The sequence below is a fragment of the Oncorhynchus kisutch genome, linkage group LG3 (genome assembly GCF_002021735.2).
Source record: "Oncorhynchus kisutch isolate 150728-3 linkage group LG3, Okis_V2, whole genome shotgun sequence".
In the NCBI taxonomy this organism is placed as follows: Eukaryota; Metazoa; Chordata; class Actinopteri; order Salmoniformes; family Salmonidae; genus Oncorhynchus; species Oncorhynchus kisutch.
In genome coordinates, this window is record NC_034176.2 from 55,515,793 (window position 1) to 55,536,322 (window position 20,530).

General features: G+C 41.3%; 1 protein-coding gene across 3 annotated transcripts in view; it reads right to left on the reverse strand.

Annotated features, from left to right (window-relative positions):
• Window positions 1-6,003: 6,003 nt before the first annotated feature.
• LOC109872740 (leucine zipper protein 2-like) overlaps window positions 6,004-20,530 on the reverse strand; it is a 187,905-nt gene continuing 173,378 nt past the window's right edge. The window contains exons 10-13 of one of the 3 annotated variants that reach the window (XR_004206054.1): window positions 18,668-18,775; window positions 12,406-12,480; window positions 11,135-11,261; window positions 6,004-6,143 (exon numbers count right to left, since the gene is read on the reverse strand). Coding sequence is in view for 2 of the 3 variants with exons in the window: in XM_031808604.1 (XP_031664464.1) it covers window positions 6,039-6,143; window positions 11,135-11,218; window positions 12,406-12,480; window positions 18,668-18,775 (372 nt within the window). In the remaining variant the exon portion in view is untranslated. The remainder of the gene's footprint in view (window positions 6,144-11,134; window positions 11,262-12,405; window positions 12,481-18,667; window positions 18,776-20,530) is intronic. The other 2 variants (XM_031808604.1, XM_031808610.1) reach the window with 2 other exon arrangements.

A 20,530-nucleotide genomic window follows, 5' to 3' on the forward strand; every position in this document is an offset into this window, starting at 1 on the left:
ATTTATAAATCAATCTCAGGCCGTGTTCCAGAGCTTGGGTGTTGCTGACGCCTTACAGTTCTTACAATGCCTGGATAAGTAGTTTAAGTATCAGCTAACCACATATGTTATAACATTTTGTCAGTCTATGACACATACGATGACGAGGTGCGCAACCATTGGTTGTTGCGTGGCCTTACCTTAGCTGTGGAACGCACCCATGTGACTTGGGGAGCATTCCTCTGCTCAGACTTTGTTGGCACCTGACAGATCTTACAATGCCTAGATAAGTATTTTAAGTATCAGCTAACCACATCATATGTTATAGCAATCTGTCAGTTGATGACACAGTCGATGACATGGCACACAACCATTGGTTGATGCATGTAACGTCTGAGCAGGGGATCAGTGTTTGCTTATGGCCCCTGTCCCGCAGAGGGTGTGCCCCAGAGCGAAACATGCCAGTGAGATGTTTCGCTCTGGGGCACGCCCTCCGTGGCCAGGGGCAGTAAGCAGACCAGAGTGGTCCCACCCTGACCAGAAAGAAATTAAGGGGTGTCTCGGTTTCTCTACTGTCTCTGGATCGGAATTTTTCCCTCATGTTTGCTAGCGATAGCAAAGATTATCTATTATATTGACAAGATATATTGACAATACATGTCCTCAGAGATTGAAGCCCGGGAAGGAGGAGACGAGATCAGGTGGGACCATTCTAACCAACGAGAGGGCAGATATGCGTGTGAACCACAGGCACAATTAAGTTGTTTTTCTCAAAGTTACCGAATGCCACGTGCATCCACATATATCAGTACATTTGTAACAACCTAGACATGACTTTATTTGGTCAAATAAGCCTCATGTAATTTGACACACTCTCATAGACCTCCCCATGCAAAATGGTCTGCTTATCTCGTGGGGACAGATTTTGGGTGGAGATAATCCTCTTGCTTGCCTCTTTGTCTCTGGTGGTAGCCAGTCATAGCGATGCACAAGCTAGGTCTATTTTAAACATTGCCATCTATAAAATGATGCCAGCTGATTTATGATTTCGACTGGCTGAGAAACGCTGTCTGTCTCGTCCCGACTCCCAGGTTCATTGCTATGGCACAGCTGGAGATCGAATTTGAATATTGAAACAATGTTGCAAATGTTAGAGAAACAGATCGCAAGGTTTATACAAAAAACGAAATGTCAGTCTAAAAGAAATGTGAGATAATGTCTAGATGCTTTTTATAGTGGAGATCAAGTTTATAAATGCCTGGCTGGGCTGATAAGACAGTGGATTGCGCAGTCAGATGGAGCAGAGTAAATAGGCATTTTAATGTCATAGATTTAGCCGATGGTAACTGTTGAATATACACTAGCTGGAATGCGGTTTTAACCAATCAGCATTCAGGATTAGACTTACCCGTTGTATAAAAGGGTACAAACACAACGCCGCCATTTAAATCCCTGCGAGGATACTGACGAGTTCCTTTTCATTTCGTTTTTGTTGTTGTTTAAATTGAATAAAAACGTGCGAATTGGTAAATTGTACTTTTTGTAAACCTGTCAAATGTTTTGGACTAAACTACAGTATGATTTTCAAAGTACAATAACTATTCCTCTCTAGCAAAACACATGGAGAGAAAAAAATACAAATGGACAAATTGAAGGGAAAAGTTCTACATGCTTCAGTACCTTTCACAGCCTTTGTTTTGCCATGCCTAGGGCAATGGACAACACCAATCCACACACATACAATTTGAACTGCTGTTAATGTGAACAAGTGGGAGTTGATAGTGATTGTATGGTACACCCTATCCCCCAATTGAATCACTTGCCCTCTCAGTGCATTAAGCTTAGCTTTAAAAAACTGTGGATAAATAGTGGATGAAGTGTGCAATCTCAACACACTCTCCTGCACACTCTGTTTAAAGATTTTGCAATTGCTTATGCATGCCTAGTTTGAGTATCACTGTCAGCTGAAGTACAAAAAAATAAGCCGGGGGAAGCTGTGTAATTAATGTGAGTGTTTAATTAGGTTGTGTGTCTAGTGTACCAAATGCTATTCACATGGATAATACCTCTGGCCTTCAATATCTAATGCGGGCATCCCTTCAATTTTATATTGTGTAAAGGCTCTTGAAAACTTCACAATTGGTCGGAAGATTCTTTAACAGTGTTTGACATTTTTACAGTTGGTTGTCTGTCAGCTAGAAGTGCCCTGAATACTGCCACACATTATGGGGAGTCTTATCTTGAAGTGGCACCGTAAAGCCTCCTTAATACAAATGTATTTAATTACAAAAGTTGTTATGGTGTAATTAGCACATAGCGCAACACAACAGTCATACCTGTTTGCAGTTTGTTTAGTTACACTTTGTAGGAACATTTGCATTGCATTTCATTTATTATATCCTATGCATGAAAAGCGTTTTATTTGTTTTACAATTGTGTCTAAGCAACCTTCTAAATGCTAAGCCTTGTTTATATGTCCATTGCCCTGATCTTGCCCTCATTCTGATTGTACCCACAGTTTAAGAAATATGTCGACACGTGGCTCATATCCGTCCACTGGGTCTGTATTGTGACCACATTTCCTGTTCCCTCCCTGTATGCAAATTATTTGACATCTATTCTTTCAAAATAATATTATTTATTTATTTGAAGACACATACTGATGCCATAAGGCAATGGTGCCACCTGTCAAAGATTTAAGCAGGTGGGATAAAGATGTTTCACTGTCCAGATCCGTCTACACTTGTAAAAGACACAATTGCGTGCCTGACTTCCTCCGGGGGTGGTCAAGACCTGATCACAATCAGACCACAAAGGGTCTTTTAATTGTCTACACCTGTCTGAAAATGTGGTCACAATCAGAATGTGGACAAAATCAGGACAGAATATGTTAGAACCAGAACGGGGCATTAGATCACTCAATGTTCAATCTCAATGGTGAGCTTTTTTGAAAATCACTGTTATTGTGGATGCTGGAAACAGGAACAACATGTACTATGGTACAGTATGTAACAATCTTATGTAACTACCACGTTAGTGCATAGGTATTGGGCGACCCAAAAGTAAAATCTGAATGTGCTACTTTTGTTTAGTATCTCATTGCATGACGTATGGGTTGCAACTTTTGTTTCCTTAGAAGCTACATAGTTACACCAGCACTGCCTTTGCCCTAAGCACTCATGGAATCCATCCTTGTCCAGTCAAATCATTGGGAAAGGACCTTGTTGCTTTGTTGGAAAGCTCTCCACTAGACCAGTAGTATATGCTATAACTTGCCACAAAGAAGGATTAGAGGGCCAAAAAGACACATGACACCTGTCTTCCCATATTTTCCTCATCGGACACCCTCAGATCCTGCTGACTGTACCAAATGTCACAGGGAAGGGATTAAAAAAACTAATATTAAAAAAGATATCCATGTGATACAGTAGGCATACTGTGTCCAATACCACAATTACTTACAACTAACTATATACTTACTTACATACATACTGTTACGAACTAACCAATAAGTTACTGATAACCAAAATGAAACAGGGGGTTCCGAAAGGCATCCATGGGGGGGGGTCTACTGAGTGCTGGCAAAGCAACTCCAGTTGGGTCTTAAAAGATCCACAGGTTAGGGCAGGGGGCCCTCCCTGGGTGTCCTGGGGCCCTCCCTGGGTGCACGTTTAGTTTTTCTGCACTAGCACTACACAGCTGATTCAAATAACTCATCATCAAGCTTTGATTATTTGAATCAGCTGTGTAGTGCTAGTGCAATACCGAGTTTGGGAAACCTTGGGTTAGGGAGTAAAAATAAACGTGAAACAAACCCAAGCAGGAGAAAACACAGAAGCAAAGGCTTTGTTCAATAACCTAAAGTGGAAGATCCAACGTGAAGTGATTGCTCTCCCAACATCTTTTGCCAATTTATGCACATGGCCCAGCAGGTCTTAAATATCAGCTGGGCCAGCACATATGAAACACCTGACTAACGAGATGACAGGTGAACCCTATCCTGACCAAAGAGGATAATTCCAATTAGTGCGCGCGCCACATCCAAACAGAACCAACCTCAAAATCAAGAAAAAAAAGCAAAGCCTGTAACACATATATACTTATGTATCATAATTGTTAATGTCATTGCCATTCGAATGATTCATATCTTTTCTTTATTACCTTTGACAGTCCTCATCACCTTCAATTGACAGTCCTCATCAGCAGTAAGCCGATTTAAAATGTCTTCGGGACCCACCCCTAAATTACACAGTGGTTCATGACACCGATATTGAAATATATAGGTTGCTTTATAAAGGTGTGTAATATAAAAAAAAGCTAAGCTTTGCTATCATTTAAAATTACACACCGTTAGACATTCGTAACACATCTGTTGTGTATCATTCTACTTCCTTTAAAGTGACACACATACATTCATAACAGACTGTGACTGCTGTTGTATCAGGTCAACAAGAGACTCCCCACAATTTGTTCACTTTGTTTTTAAATTAGCCCCCCAAAAGTATATTTAAATGGGTCCCTAATGATTAACAGCTCTAGATTCCTTGCTGTCTTGTTTTTTATTAATTTGAGAAAGTAAAATAGGGTATCTGGCGCATGTTGTCGCTAATGTCATTGGTCACATATGCTAAAAAAAGGCGATGATGGTAACCCTTTAATGGTAGAGGTATTAGCATATTATAAGCAATATTTTTATGAATCATTACATTCCGGTTATATTAACCAGCCAAACATAACCTTGCTAAAAAAAAAAAAAATTGCCCCAAGACTGATTAAATACTTGACTTTTCTTTTTAACTCTGCTCCTTTATAAAGCCTGGAAGAATTATTTTCTGTCCTTTGAGATTTCTTCCATATTGAATTAGTATGCAATTGTCAATGTTGGAATGAACAAAACTTGAATAAATGGCGTTTATTTGATGTTCAGCAACAAAAGAGTACGTATTTGCTTTAATGGCTAAGGTTTTTAGTTTGTATAAAACTCACACAAAACACACAAAAATATCAGTTGCAGTATTTTCTTCAGGTCCTATTTTACATTTCATTGACCTTATGCCATAACATTATAAATACCCTTGGCCTAAAAAACATGATATAGTAACTACTGTGATGGTTAGTTGAATTTTATGTAATTAACACATTTGTACACATAATAGATTGGCTAGCGAACTGAAATATATTGCTTGATTCTCCCCTTACACTTCAGGCTACCTGCGCTGCAATTACATTGTACTTACAAGGGTGTGATACATTTTTACTTATGTGGCATAAGGTCTACATTTTGTAAATAGTTCTTCTTCCTTCTATAGGTTAAAAATAGACCAGTCGATTCATTTTCTCCACAAATATCCATTTAATCTTCACACATTTACTGAAAATCACAGTTTATTGAAAGAACACAGAAAGGTCAAATAACACAAATAAATGTAGCTAGGAGTAACTACTCAGTGCATGGCACATTCTCAGGGAGACGACTCATTGTGAGTCTTTGGCTCTTCACCTGTAGCATGTTAAAGGCAGAAAGAGCTCTGAAATATTAAATGTTGAAAGAAGTTGGCCAGCCAACTTGAGAGCCTATATAGTTCAAAATATGGAGGAGAGAGTAAATTAACCTTGCTACAATGACTGACAAACCATATTTGTAAGTTTGGTGTTACAGCAGTTTTTGATAATGGGAGTACTTATATGCCAGAATATCATGACCTTACCAGTGCAAAGGGATTTATTTAGAAATAACACACATTTACTGTAGAAAGTAGTGTCCTCGCTCTGGAAAAAACCAATGAACAATCATAAAACAAGTTACCAGTGCCATTGCTACCTTTAAAAGAAGTCTATAATGCATGCCATTTTATTATGCAGGTTTTCAATCGAGAAAGTTCAAAATTTCACGGTTGAGAAGTTTGTTTTCATCCAACAATTCCTGTGTCTCGTCTGCAAACTGTGTGTGTGTGTGTGTGTGTGTGTGTGTGTGTGTGTGTGTGTGTGTGCGCGCACAAGTATGTGCTCTGAAAAAAAGATCTCCAGATTTTATGCATCTCCATTGATATCCCATCCATTCAGTTGTTTTTGTGTAGTTTTGTGTTTTTGCTGCCTCCCTCTACATCCTCCCTGTCATCGGAAGGCTTTGCATTAGATTTTCCAATCTGCGCTGCGGTCCTTTGCTGTTGACAATACAAAAGACAAGAATGTATAGCTCATTAACAACAGTGGCAGAGTAACAGTGAAACAACGAGCTACTGTGCAGAAACAATACAGGTTTAATGACAGCAGTACTAACAATACAGCAGTATTACTTAACAAATACTGCAATCAATATTTTTTGGGGGAAAACTTGAAGATGAAAAGCTGCTGTAAGTAAATTATTGTGTGATTTACAACTACGTTTCCATCCACAGTTTTTATGCAAGTAAAGTCAAACCATATAAAAAAATCATGACAGCTGTGATAGAAACAGGATACAATTTTATAAATGCCGACCAATAATTTGTTAGTTTGACATGGTGGGATCTTTTTGCGGCGGTTCAATTAATTATGTGAGAAACGGTGGTGGAAACTCTTTAATTCGCAAATATTGATATAATGACTGAGCTGAGCATTAACCAAAATGTATTTGAAAAAACCCCGAATTGACCAAAATCAGTTCAATTATTTGAATTCTATTTCATTATGTGTTTTTTTTCTGAGCTGAATGCGCAGTTTCTCTAGAGATTAATTAGATCAAGCCCGAAGTGTGCAATGTAGTAGGGGTTTGTAGTTTCCAACAGGCCAATATTCAATATAGTTTTAGCGTAGAAAATGTGGTAATTAACTACAATGACCATAATCTATTGCGCTCCTACTTGCCCGGTCTGTGTGGGCACGGAGACAGAGAGAAGAATGTATGATGTAGAGGGATAGAGAGCATTTCCTTTGCGAGGTATCTGTACCTGAAAATACATGATCTAAGTATTCCTTATTTACTTTGGGAACTAATAACATTTTGATTTTGTCAGACCGCATAGGCAGCAGCTCTATAAAGATGAGATGATGACTTGGGATGAAATAAAGTCAGCTAGCATCTGTTTAGTGTTAACCAATGTCACATTGCTGGATGCCTTGAGGCTTGCTGAGTTCTGCATGGCGTTGGGCCAGTAACCGAAAGGTTGCTATATCGAATGCCCGAGCTGACAAGGTAAAAATCTGTCGTTCTGCCCCTGAACAAGGCAGTTAACCAACTGTTCCTAGGCTCTCATTGTAAAAATAATTTATTCTTAACTGACTTGCCTAGTTAAAAAAAGGTTAAAAGGTTAAATATCACACTGTCAGTGGCCTAGCCTTTCATTGCCTGAAGTAAAGCCAATACAAACAAACAACAGATACTAGTTAAAGGTTAAAATAAAAAATCACACTCTCTGTCAGTGGCCAAGCCGTTCATTGCCTGAAGTAAAGCTGATACAAACAATCAACATATACCTGTACAGATGTAGCATCTTAATTTGATCACCCTGTTGCAGTGTATTTGAGGTTTAAAAAGGGTTCTGAAGTTTGTAATTTACTATTTGAAATTTCAGGCTTGATTTTCCCTTACGAAACATGCATCAACCACTACAAAAATGTCTATTCCTTTTAATCCACACAATAATTCACATTTCCTGTTGCTGCAGGATTATTTTCCTGCTGTAGCAAACTGGCAAAAATTAAATCAAATAAAATGGTATTTGTCACATGCTCTGTAAACAACAGGTGTAGACTAACAGTGAAATGTTTACTTAAGGGCCCTTCCCAACAATGCGAGAGAAAAATCTATAAAAATAATAACACAAAGAATAAATAAGGAGTAAAGATAATTTAGCTATATACACAGGGTACCAGAACCGAGTCGATGTACAGAGGTACAAAGTAATTGAGGTAGATAGGTCCATATAGGTAGGTGTAAAATGACTAGGCAACAGGATAGATAATAAACAGTAGCAGCAGCGTACTGTATGTGATGAGTCTAAAGAGTTAGTGCAAAGAGGGTCAATTTAGATATGGGTAGTCTGTGTAGCTATTTGGTTGACTATTTAGTAGTCTCATGGCTTGGGGGTAGAAACTGTTCAGGGTCCTGATGGTTCCAGACTTGGCGATTCGGTACCACTTGCAGAGAGAACAGTCTGACTTGGGTGGCTGGAGTCTTTGACAATTTTTAGGGCTTTCCTCTGGACACTGCCTGGTATAGAGGTCCTGGATGGCAGGAAGCTCGGCCCCAGTGATGTACTGGGCCATACGCGCTACCTTCTATAACACCTTGCGGTCGGATGCCAAGCAGCTGCCATACCAATCCGTGATACAGCCAGTCAAGATTCTCTTAATGGTGCACTGTAGAACCTTTTGAGGATCTGAAGGCCGATGACAAATCTTTTCAGCCTCCTGTGGGGGAAGAGGCATTTGCATGCCTTCTTTACGACTGTGTTGGTGTGTGTGGACCATGTTAATTCCTTAGTGATGTGGACACCGAGGAACTTGAAGCTCTAAACCCGCTCCACTACATCCTTGCCGATGTAGATGGGGGGGCGTGCTTGGACCTCCATTTCTTGTAGTCCACGATCAGTACCTTTGTCTTGCTGACCACACTGCCAGGCCTCTGACCTCCTCTCTATAGGCGGTCTCATCGTTGTTGATGATCAGGCCTACCAACGTCATGCCATCAGCACCCCTGACGGGCGCTCGTGTTAAGGATCAGCGTGGCGGATGTGTTGTTGCCTACACTACACCTGAGGTGTGGCCCGTCACTATTCAGTCCCAGGGTCCTGAGCTTAGTGATGAGCTTAGAGGGCACTATGGTGTTGAACGCTGTGCTGTGGTCAATGAACAGCATTCTCACATAAATTCCTCTTGTTAAGGTTGGAGAGGGCAGTGTGGAGTGCAATAAACATTGCGTCATCTGTGGATCTGTTGGGGCGGTATGCAAATTGGAGTGGGATGATGGTGTTGACGTGAGCTATGACCAGCCTTTCAAAGCATTTCATGACTACATACAGTGGGGCAAAAAAGTATTTAGTCAGCCACCAATTGTGCAAGTTCTCCCACTTAAAAAGATGAGAGGCCTGCAATTTTCATCATAGGTACACTTCAACTATGACAGACAAAATGAGAAGAAAAAAAATCCAGAAAATCACATTGTAGGATTTTTTATGAATTTATTTGCAAATTATGGTGGAAAATAAGTATTTGGTCAATAACAAAAGTTTAAGAATTAGATCTTATAAGTGTCCTGATTAGTGTCCCGCTCCTTGAAAGTGGCAGCTCTAGCCTTTAGCTCAGTGCGGATGTTGCCTGTAATCCATGGCTTTTGGTTGGGATATGTACGTATGGTCACTATGGGGACGAATTAGTCGATACACTTATTAATGAAGCCGGTGACTGATGTGGTAAACTCCTCAATGTTATCGGATGAATCCCGGAACTGTCACGGCTGGCTGAAGGACTGGACCAAGGTGCAGCATGGTAAGCGTAAATTATTTCTTTATTCAAACATGACGCCGAAAAAATGAAGAACAAAAACCAAACCGTGAAGCTTTGGGCTATGTGCCCTGAACAAAGACAAAGTTAACTTCCCACAATATGGTTCTCAATCAGAGACAACGATGGACAGCTGTCTCTGATTGAGAACCATACCAGGCCAAGACAGAAATTTAACATAGAAAAAAGAACATAGACTACCCACCCCAACTCACGCCCTGACCAACCTAACACAAAGACATAAAAATAAACTAAGGTCAGAACGTGACAGTAACCGAAAGGTGGCTCTGGCAGCTCAGGACAGACGGGTGGCTCTGGCCTGCCGAGGCACACTGTAGGCCTGCCGAGGCACACTCAGGGCGAGTGCGGGGAGGAGGCACAGGATACACTGGGCCGTGGAGGCGCACTGGTCGGTCTCGAGCGCAGAGCAGGCCCCACCCGTTCTGGATGGATGCCAGCTTCCCCCCAGCAAATGCGGGACGCTGGCACCGAGCATACCGGCCTGTGAATACTCAGCCTCGGTAACGTGCGCATAACCCCATAGCATGGGGCCTGACCAGTCCCATGCTCGTCATGGTAAGCACGGGGAGTTGGCTCAGGTCTGCTTCCTGACTCTGCCACACTCCCCGTGTGCCACCCTATTTTTTGGTGGGGGCTGCCTCTCGGGCTTCCTTGCCAGCCGTGTTCCCACATACCGCTGGTTCCTTTCTCCGGCAGCCTCTGCTCTCCTAGCTGCCTCCACCTGTTCCCATGGAAGGCGATATCTTCCCGCCAGGATCTCCTCCCATGTGCAGACTCCCTTGCTGTCCAAAACGTCCTCCCATGTCCAGGAGTCCACCTTACCATGCTGCTTGGTCCGTTGGTGGTGGGAAGTTCTGTCACGGCTGGCTGAAGGACTGGACCAAGGTGCAGCATGATAAGCGTACATTTTTTCTTTATTCAAATATGACGCCGACAAAACGAAGAACAAAAACCAAACCGTGATGCTTTGGGCTATGTGCCCTGAACAAAGACAAAGTTAACTTCCCACAAAACAGGTGGGGAAAAAGGGTACCTAAGTATGGTTCTCAATCAGAGACAATAGACAGCTGTCCCTGATTGAGAACCATACCAGGCCAAGACATAGAAATATAACATAGAAAAAATAACATAGACTACCCACCCAGCCTAACACAAAGACATAAAAAGAAACTAAGGTCAGAACGTGACAGGAACATATTCAAGTTTGTGTGTGCGAAACAGTCCTGTAGCTTAGCATCCTCTTCATCGGACCACTTCCGTATTGAGTGTGCCACTGGTACTTCGGGTTACCGTTTTTGCTGGTAAGCAGGAATAAGGAGGATAGCTTTATCATCAGATTTGCCAAAGGGAGGGCCTTTAGTGCGTTTCTGTGTGTGTAGTAAAGGTGATTTCGAGTTTTGTTGCCTCTAGTTGCACAGGTGACATGCTGGTAAAAAACTAGGTAAGACGGATTTCAGTTTCCCTGCATTAAAATCACCGGCCATGAGAAGCGCCGCCTCTGGATGTGTGCTTGTTCAGACACGACTCTGAGAAACATAGGATAGGATAGTCTTGAATGGAGCTCTTCCAGTTTGGTTTGGCCAACAAAACAGGGGGCATGGCAGTCTAGATGCTCGCCGAGGTAGTTTAATTATGATGCCACCTCGCTTACCTCTCTTTCGCCTCCACTTCCTCTTTTCAAGACCTGGATGATCAGGGCCTGGTCCGGGGTAAACATAACGTCCAGAGCTGCTGACTTATTGAATTCGAGCAGGTTAGTGCTCTTCTGTTTCCAGAAGCTGTTTTCAGTCATAGGAAATTATGGCAAAGAAATTTAAGATCAGCATTAAAAAACACATAAAATAGCAGAATTAGTCAGGAGCTCATAAGACGGCAGCTATCCACTGCAGCGCGATCTCAGCCATCTCAGCCATCTCAGCCAAATTAAGATCCTACATCTTTAGGCTACATTTATCCTGTCAGCTTTAGTGACAAACAAACTAAAATCAGTCTATCAAGCAAAACACACCCTGAAAGAAATATACATTTAAGAAAAAAATACAAAATTGTTGTTATTCTCAGTCTTTTTGAATGGTGACTACCCAACATGGCAGTGGAATTTAGGGTGACTTAAGGTCTCTTTCGTCTCCCTCAGTCAGGCTGTTTAGTATCACATGTTCTGGGTGGCTGGCTACCACATGGCCCTATCAGTGAGGGATCATCCCCTTTGTGAGCACCTCTCCATTTGTATTAGTCAATCTGACAATGACCACAGGAGGGAGAAAGCACTGGGCCTTCGCTTTTCCAAAGCTTGCCTGTGACCTAATAATATTGTCACGTTCATTCTATTTAACCTTTTCTCGTCCCAGGTTAGTCTCTATTGTAACATAATCTCTTTTACCAGGGACCCTGGTAAAAGACGCATAAGGTTAAGAATGAGGTTAAGAATAAACAGTAGTTTGAATGTGGGTGATTTAACAGAGATCATACTGTAGGTAAGGTATAGGTATTGCCATTTCCCCTGAAAACGGTTACAGAATCGATGGTAGCAGATCCTATTTAAGCATGACAGAGATGGAGAAATCCCACTTAAAATGCAGGGCAGCAGCTCAGTTACACAGTGTTACACTACATTGCAATGGAATCTGTGTCGCTATACCATCTGCCACATCCAAACAGGGTTGACACTGCTTCCTTATGATTAAGCGAGCCAGGCTACGGATTAGTTTGGCAGGGTGCAATGCAATCAATATCAAGGTTCAGTAGATTGTGGTGGCATTTGCTGTAACAATATGTATGTACATGCAATGTATTAATTTCACCATAATATCCCACACAGTGCCATTATCACAAGAGAAATTAGAAAATTCACATGGGGAGAAATGCAAGAGGCACCTTGTAGAATGGGTATTATGTTATGTACATAAACATTTAAACGCTAACCTGCTGTTCAAGCAGCTTTTTACTGTCGGGAGAGGATTCTGTCTCCGTCTGGTTTTGGAAGCAATCCCCGCCAATCTGTTGTGAGACAAAGAAACACAAACTTCAATGTATTTTTTTATGTGACTGGGACAGTGCACATTAATTAAAATGTCAGTGTACATCTATGTAAATGTGCCAGAGTTAGCTAAACAGATCATTTTCATCCTAACTTCATAAGGCCTGAACAAACAAGCTGGTCTAATGAAAATGCATGAGATGAAAATAACTATTTTGCTATAGATTAAAACAATTTTCACTGTGCGTGTCCATGCATTCATGCGTAAAAGTCATACAAGGACAGCATTAGAGCCAGCGTGATCATTTCAAAGACAAAACTTCAATATACAGAGGTGGGATCCAGGTCTCTCACAACTTGTATCCTTTCATTGTTGGATGGAAGTAGATTCCAACATTTCCCTTTGAACAGATCTACTTGACTTGTTACACCTACAGTGCTGTACTTTGGCTCAACTACCACAGATAATATAAAGACATACACCTCAATCTCTGTTTCTACCCTCCAGTGTGGGTCCTGGCAAATAGTATTTCATTTTGTTGTGACTGCCACATCGTCTTTGCGTTCGTGGACAGCTACCACAGAATTCATATAGCTTAGTGGCAGTTACAGTTGAAGACGGAAGTTTACATACACTTAGGTTGGAGTCATTAAAACTTGTTTTTCAACCACTCCACAAATTTCTTGTTAAACAAACTATAGTTTTGGCAAGCCGTTTAGGACATCTACTTTGTGCATGACACAAGAACATTTTCCAGTAATTGTTTACAGACAGATTATTTCACTTATAATTCAGTGTATCCCATTTCCAGAAGTTTACATACACTAAGTTGACTGTGTCTTTAAACAGCTTGGAAAATTCCAGAAAATGATGTCATGGCTTTAGAAGCTTCTGATAGGCTAATTGACATCATTTGAGTCAATTGGAGGTGTGCCTGTGGATGTATTTCAAGGCCTACCTTCAAACTCAGTGCCTCTTTGCTTGACATCATGAGAAAATCAAAAGAAATCAGCCAAGACCTCAGAAATAAAAATGTAGACCTCCACAAGTCTAGTTCATCCTTGGGAGCAATTTCCAAACGCCTGAAGGTACCACGTACATCAGTACAAAAAATAGTACGCAAGTGTAAACACCATGGGACCATGCAGCCGTCATACCGCTCAGGAAGGAGACGTGTTCTGTCTCCTAGAGATGAATGTACTTTGGTGCGAAAAGTGCAAATCAATCCCAGAACAACTGCAAAGGACCTTGTGAAGATACTGGAGGAAAGAGGTACAAAAGTATCTGTATCCACAGTAAAAATGAGTCATATATCAACATAACCTGAAAGACCGCTCAACAAGGAAGAAGCCACTGCTCCAAAACCGCCATCAAAAATCCAGACTATCCCGATGTGCAGTTGCAAACCATAAAGATCGTACTTTTTGATGAAACAAAAATAGAACTGTTTGGCCATAATGACCATCGTTATGTTTGGAGGAAAAAGGGGGAGGCTTGCCGAAGAACACAATCCCAACCGTGAAGCACGGGGGTGGCAGCATCATGTTGTGGGGCTCCTTTGCTGCAGAAGGGACTGGTGCACTTCACAAAATATATGGCATCATGAGGGAGGAAAATGACGTGGATATATTGAAGCAACATCTCAAGACATCAGACAGGAAGTTAAAGCTTGGTCGCAAATGGTTTTCCAAATGGACAATGACCCCAAGCATACTTCCAAAGTTGTGGCAAAATGGCTTAAGGACAACAAAGTCAAGGTATTGGAGTGGCCATCACAAAGCCCTGACCTCAATCCCATAGAACATATGTGGAACTGAAAAGGTGTGCGCGAGCAACGAGGCCTACAAACCTGACTCAGATACACCAGTTCTGTCAGGACGAATGGGCCAAAATTCACCCAACTTATTGTGGGAAGCTTGTGGAAGGCTACCCGAAATGTTTGACCCAAGTTAAATCATTTAAACATTCTTAAAATAAAGTGGTGATCCTAACTGACCTAAAACAGGGAATTTTTAGAAGGATTAAATGTCAGGAATTGTAAAAAAAAAAAGAGTTTAAATGTATTTGGCCAAGGTGTATGTAAACTTCCGACTTCAACTGTACATTTCCTAAGAGTCACTCCTCAGTTTACAAACACAAATGTTTCAGCAACATTTAGCCAGGCCTCTATCATTTTGGGGGCCATAAGCGAGATTTGGTTGGGGGCCTCCTGACCTTGCAGGAGAAACATGTTAATGGCCTACCTCTTGGTGGTGGAGAGAAAAAAATGCATTTTTAATGTTAATGTCCTGCAATTATTCACATTTTATCATGGGGCGTAGAGATAATGTTGCAGTTTTAGAGCACATTTTCTGCAATTCTACACATTGTTACATGGGCCAGAGAAAATATTTAGTTGTTTTAAAATACATTTAATGGAATTTTACATATTTTAGCCATGGGCGGAGAGAAAATGTTGCAATTTTAAAGCAAAATTGCTGAAATTCTACACATTTTGCAAAGGGGTGGAGAGAAAACATTGCAGTTTTAAGCAAATTTTATGCAGTTTTACACATTTGCCATGACTTATGCCATGTTAATATGCGACACGTATCTGAGTATGCATGCCTTGCATGCCCAGTCAGTCATTTGGCCATGATTACTACATGGTTTAGATACATGGCTAGATTAATTTACCTAGCAATCTATAAAATGTTAGTTGACATGGGCTAATTGTTATGTCAGTCACTGACAGTGGCTGACATAACAAGAGGAAAACTGTTGATGCACTACCAAATGTCAAAATTGCACCTTCTAGAATTGGGGCCAATGTTTTCTGTCACTGAGCAAATTTCAGGTCTGCAGAGTGCAAAGTTGAACCTTGTGAAAGTTCTGTGCAACTTCCGGCGCGACTTTACTGTGAACACTGACGCTGTACCTGCTTTAATTTACTGTTTTAACAGCGGCCAAGTAGGCTACTCTGGCAATTTGATCATAATGTAGGCCTACCAGAGTGGCCTACCATAAATAACTATGGAGAAAATGCATCACATAACATTTTATGTTATGAAAGATCAGCCTACAGCCAATGTGTGGTGTTCCATGAGACTTTTGAAACAAACATGCAGTATTTTTACTATTTTCTACGTTGTAGAATAATAGTGAAGACATCAAAACTATGAATTAACATATTTTTTATATTTGAGATTCTTCAAAGTAGACACCCTTTGCCTTGATGACAGCTTTGCACACTCTTGGTATTCACTCATCCAGCTTCATGAGGTAGTTGTCACCTGGAAGAAATTAACATTTCTTAGGTGTGCCTTGTTAAAAGTTAATTTGTGGAATTTCTTTCTTAATGCATTTGAGCCAATCAGTTGTGTTGTGACAAGGTAGGGGTGGTATACAGAAGATATCCCTATTTTTTAACAGACCAGTCCATATTATGGCAAGAACAGCTCAAATAAGCAAAGAGAAACGTGTCAATCATTACTTTAAGACATGAAGGTTACAAAATCCGGATAATTTCAATAACTTTAAATGTTTCTTCAAGTGCAGTCGGAAAAACCATCAAGCGCTATAATGAAACTGGCTCTCATGAGGGCCGCCACGGGAAAGGAATACCCACAGTTACCTCTGCTGCATAAGATAAGTTCAGTAGAGTTACCAGCCTCAGAAATTGCAGCCCAAATAAATGCTTCAGAGTTCAAGTAACAGACCCATCTCATAATCTGTGGCCTCCATCATTCTTAAATGGACGAAGTTTGGAACCACCAAGACTCTTTCTAGAGCTGGCCATCCGGACAAACTGAGCAATTGGTGGAGAAGGGCCTTGGTCAGGGAGGTGACCAAGAACCCGATGGTCACTCTGAAGGAGCTCCAGAGTTCCTTTATGGAGATGGGAGAATCTTCCAGAAGGACAACCATCTCTGCAGCACTCCGCCAATCAGGTCTTTATACTAGAGTGGCCAGACGGAAGCCACTCCTCAGTAAAAGGCACATGACAGCCCGCTTGGAGTTTGCCAAAAGGCACCTAAAGACTCTCAGACCATGAGAAAGCAAGATTCTCTGGTCTGATGAAACCAAGATTGAACTCTTTGGCCTGAATGCAAGCATCACGTCTGGAGGAAACCTGGCACCATCCCTATGGTGAAGCATGGTGTTGGCAGCATCATGCTGTGGGGATGTTTTTCAGCGGCAGGGACTGGCAGACCAGTCAGAATCGAGAGAAAGATGAACGGGAGAAAGTACAGAGAGATCCTTGATGAGAGCGCTCAGGACCTCAGACTGGGGCGAAGGTTGACATTCCAACAGGACAGCGACCCTTAGCATACAGCCAAGACAACATAGGAGTGGCTTCGGGACAAGTCTCTGAATGTCCTTGAGTGGCCCAGCCAGAGCCCAGACTTGAACCCAATCTAACATTTCTGGAGAGACCTGAAAATAGCTGTGCAGCATTGCTCCCCATCCAATCTGACAGAGCTTGAGAGGATCTGCAGAGAAGAATGGCAGAAACTCCCCAAATACAGTTGTGCCAAGCTTGTAGCGTCCTACCCAAGAAGACTGTAATCACTGCCAAAGGTGCTTCAACAAAGTACTGAGTAAATGGTCTGAATACTTATGTAAATGTGATATTTCAGATTATTACTTTTAATAACGTGTTTTTGTTTTGTCATGATGGGGTATTGTGTGCAGATTGATGAGGGATTTGTTTTTAATTCATTTTAGAATAAGGCTGTCATATAACAAAATGTTGAAGAAGTCAAGGAATGCACTGTAGGACCAAATCCAGGTGGTCGGTTACAAATGAGATCCCCAGAAAAGACACAAGACCTAATAACATAACACCTACAGAACATGTTTTGGCTGAAGCCGGTCAGTAAAACCAATTATTCTAGTCTTCTGGTCTTTTTTTCAATTCTCAAATATCTGATATGTCTCTAACACTAGCCTGACCGACTATACCAGCCAACACAATTGTCCACTGAAGCTGCTTAGGTTAGTACAAATACCTCTTACGACATTACCTGTGTGCAGAGCTTTGAGCACTCTGGAAAACACTCATCGCTTCACTGAAATCATCACATAATTTGGTGAATTAATTGTCTGTTTGGATAAACATGATGTGCAAAAATGTTTATTGCCCTAGGCATCTTTTGCTGTTACACTATGTTGGAATGCATGTTCTTAAACTCAAACTTTGACTGGCTAGAAGGGATCCTAAAAAGATATCATAGTTGTTTCACAACACCATTTTGAAATCCCCAAGCTCATTAATTGTGTATGATACAGGACTATTAAAAGTGCTAAGGGTGGTTGGTGAAACTGCCTATAAAGAGGAGATTTAAGGATTGCAGTAAAACAATTTCTAAATGTGCACATTGTAAGAGAACACATGGTAACACTTTCTATGAGGCGCGTGCGCCCACACACACACACGATGCCTTACGAATGCATTTATCATGCCTTGATGTATACTTATAGCGCATTATAACAGTTGTTGTCAACTGTCATAACTCATTTCTAATCTCTTGACGGTGTCCTTGGGGGACACGTCTCTTTGCAGCAGGATTTCCCCTTTTACGGCGCTGCCAAAATGATGTCATCAATAACACGACAGGAGCGAATATTGTTTTTGGCACGGATTCATTATGGGACTATCTTTTTGACACATTTCTCCATAGAGGGTAATTTTCTGTCTGGAAAGGATCCCTCTGGACAGTGCACTGTCTCTCCCCAGTGTCCCCCCGCCTCATTTCTGTCATGGTTATTGATAACCACAAGTCAAGAAGAACATTCCTCCCTGGAACTGTCCCTTCCCTGCCGCCCAATCCAATAGAGTTGGGCAGTTATATTCGGCTTCCTTGTCCAGGCATCATAACCATACATACAATGCAGAGCGTGAGATCCCATTCGTCTAATAAAAGTGGCTTGAGTTTGTTTGTTTGTATCTTCAGCGAAACCTGCAAGTGGCCGGCAGTGTATTTCTGACTTCTTGAATATACAAAATGTTACAACATATGATTAGTCACAGACTAGTCTTTGATTGACCCAGATCCTGTGATCTGAAATTAGCCGCAGTGGCGGTGTAACGCTGTGAAACGGAAAGACGTTTTGGGGTAAAAGACTGAAGGATTAAAATGAATTTAATGAACAGGTGAAGCTGCTGGATTGGGGCCTGAGGGTCACAAATAGGCTATTACAATTTAATTAGTCCAAAGGCTCACCTTTTCCATCTGGCAGTCCTTGACTCCGGGATTACTTTCTCTCCTCATTACCCCAATGTTCGCAGGCGATTTACTGGCCATGATGATTCTCTGAACCTTCGGGATATCCTGCGAGAAAGAAGTGCGGGAGAGAAAAAGGAGTTGTTTAGGAATTCTAAATATGGAAGGTGGAACATGACAGGTATGGGTAAGGTTTGTATAAGCCATGACACATAGTGGAGCTCTGTAGAAATAGACCATGACAAGAGATTTAAAGCGGTTTGTTTTTCATTGAACTGGACAGCCCGGTGTATTTTCATTTTGCTTATACCACAGCTACTGTCCATAGAGAAAAAGACAGATTTAAAAAAAAATTAGATATGATTTCACTTCACAAAAAGCTATGATGAAATGGCTTTCTGCACCCAACGGTCCTGCTACTCAAAGAACACAAGAGATGCCATGTCTTTCGAAATTCATGCACGGAGGGTTCTGTTCTCTGAACAGGTCTCACAGCACAGAGATCTGACCTGAAATATGAACAAAAAAAACGATAACATTTCAAATAGACAGAAATATGCAAATTGCAGAGATCCTACGCAAATCAACCAAAACATTTGACATAGTTTTCTTGAATACTTCACTCCGTGCACACTTCCCTTTAAATCTGCATGAATTATTCCTGTCCATCTCATGGACTTCGTTAAAAGAGAGATTTAAACTCATTCAAATGAATGTTGCATATTTTTAGAGATCCAATGTGTTCTGGCCATAGTAATACATCTCTACACTTTAAAAAAGAAAATACCAAAAATAAACTCTGTTTACCCCTGCAACTGATTTCATCTGGAGAAGCCATCAACAAGTCAAAAGGGATGTTCAGAGAGGAAGCCAGCAAATAAAGATCCCAATTTTTCCTCCGGCAGTAAATTACTGCCCCAAGCATTCCACAGAATCCACATTCCACACATCATCTCCAATTACTTTGATGAAAATTGCATGCTATCACCACCACAAGACTTGGCTTCCTCCCTAGGCCTGTTAAATAGGAAGAGACTTCCACCCTGATCTTGCTGATCCCGACAACCTCTCACTAATGAATCTTTCACCGGCAGGGGATTGTGTCTGCAGCCAAAGACTGGAGTCTTATCTAGTAATGGTTGTTTAGTGGAGCTTAAGGCCCATTATGTTTAGGAACTCAAATACCAAACATAATGCTGAGAGGGTAGCTGGTACACACAAATATCCCAGATCTTAACCACTTTGGAATCCAAAGACAGCAAGAGGGCGTTAGCATCAGAGTGCCTGCATAAGCGTTATATTTTGTGAAGCTGTAGAGGAAATAATGGTAGGCTTTTAAACCTTTCTCATTTCAATGATGTAACATTATATTGTTTTCTGTGCAAAATAATTGCCCTTTGATCACAGACAATAATGGCCCCCGTCGGACTAGTCGGGCATACTAACAAATATCAGCATGTCCAACAGAATGTGTTTAGTAGCTATTCATTTCTATTAAATACCTAATAGATAACCAAATATGCAACGGAGACTGGGCCATGAAAGGGCTGATGGAATACATTTGGTTACATTTGTAAGAGGCCCGGCTTGCCTTAGCATATTGAGTCCATTCGAGTTGTCCTCACAAGAAAAGGAGGAAACACCGCATGGCAAATCGACAAGCGAAATGTGGGGTGGTGTTACGTTTGTCAGTGGTCCCCATTTTTTGGCCATCTTTGACAGTGATTTTATATTAGACGTGGGCCCCTTCACATTGAACAGACAGCGACAACAGATGGGGAGGACTAGTCATCTTTACAGGGAGGAGAACCATCTTTGATTCACACCGCAGACAGTATCCGTGCATATAGCAGCGGATGGCCA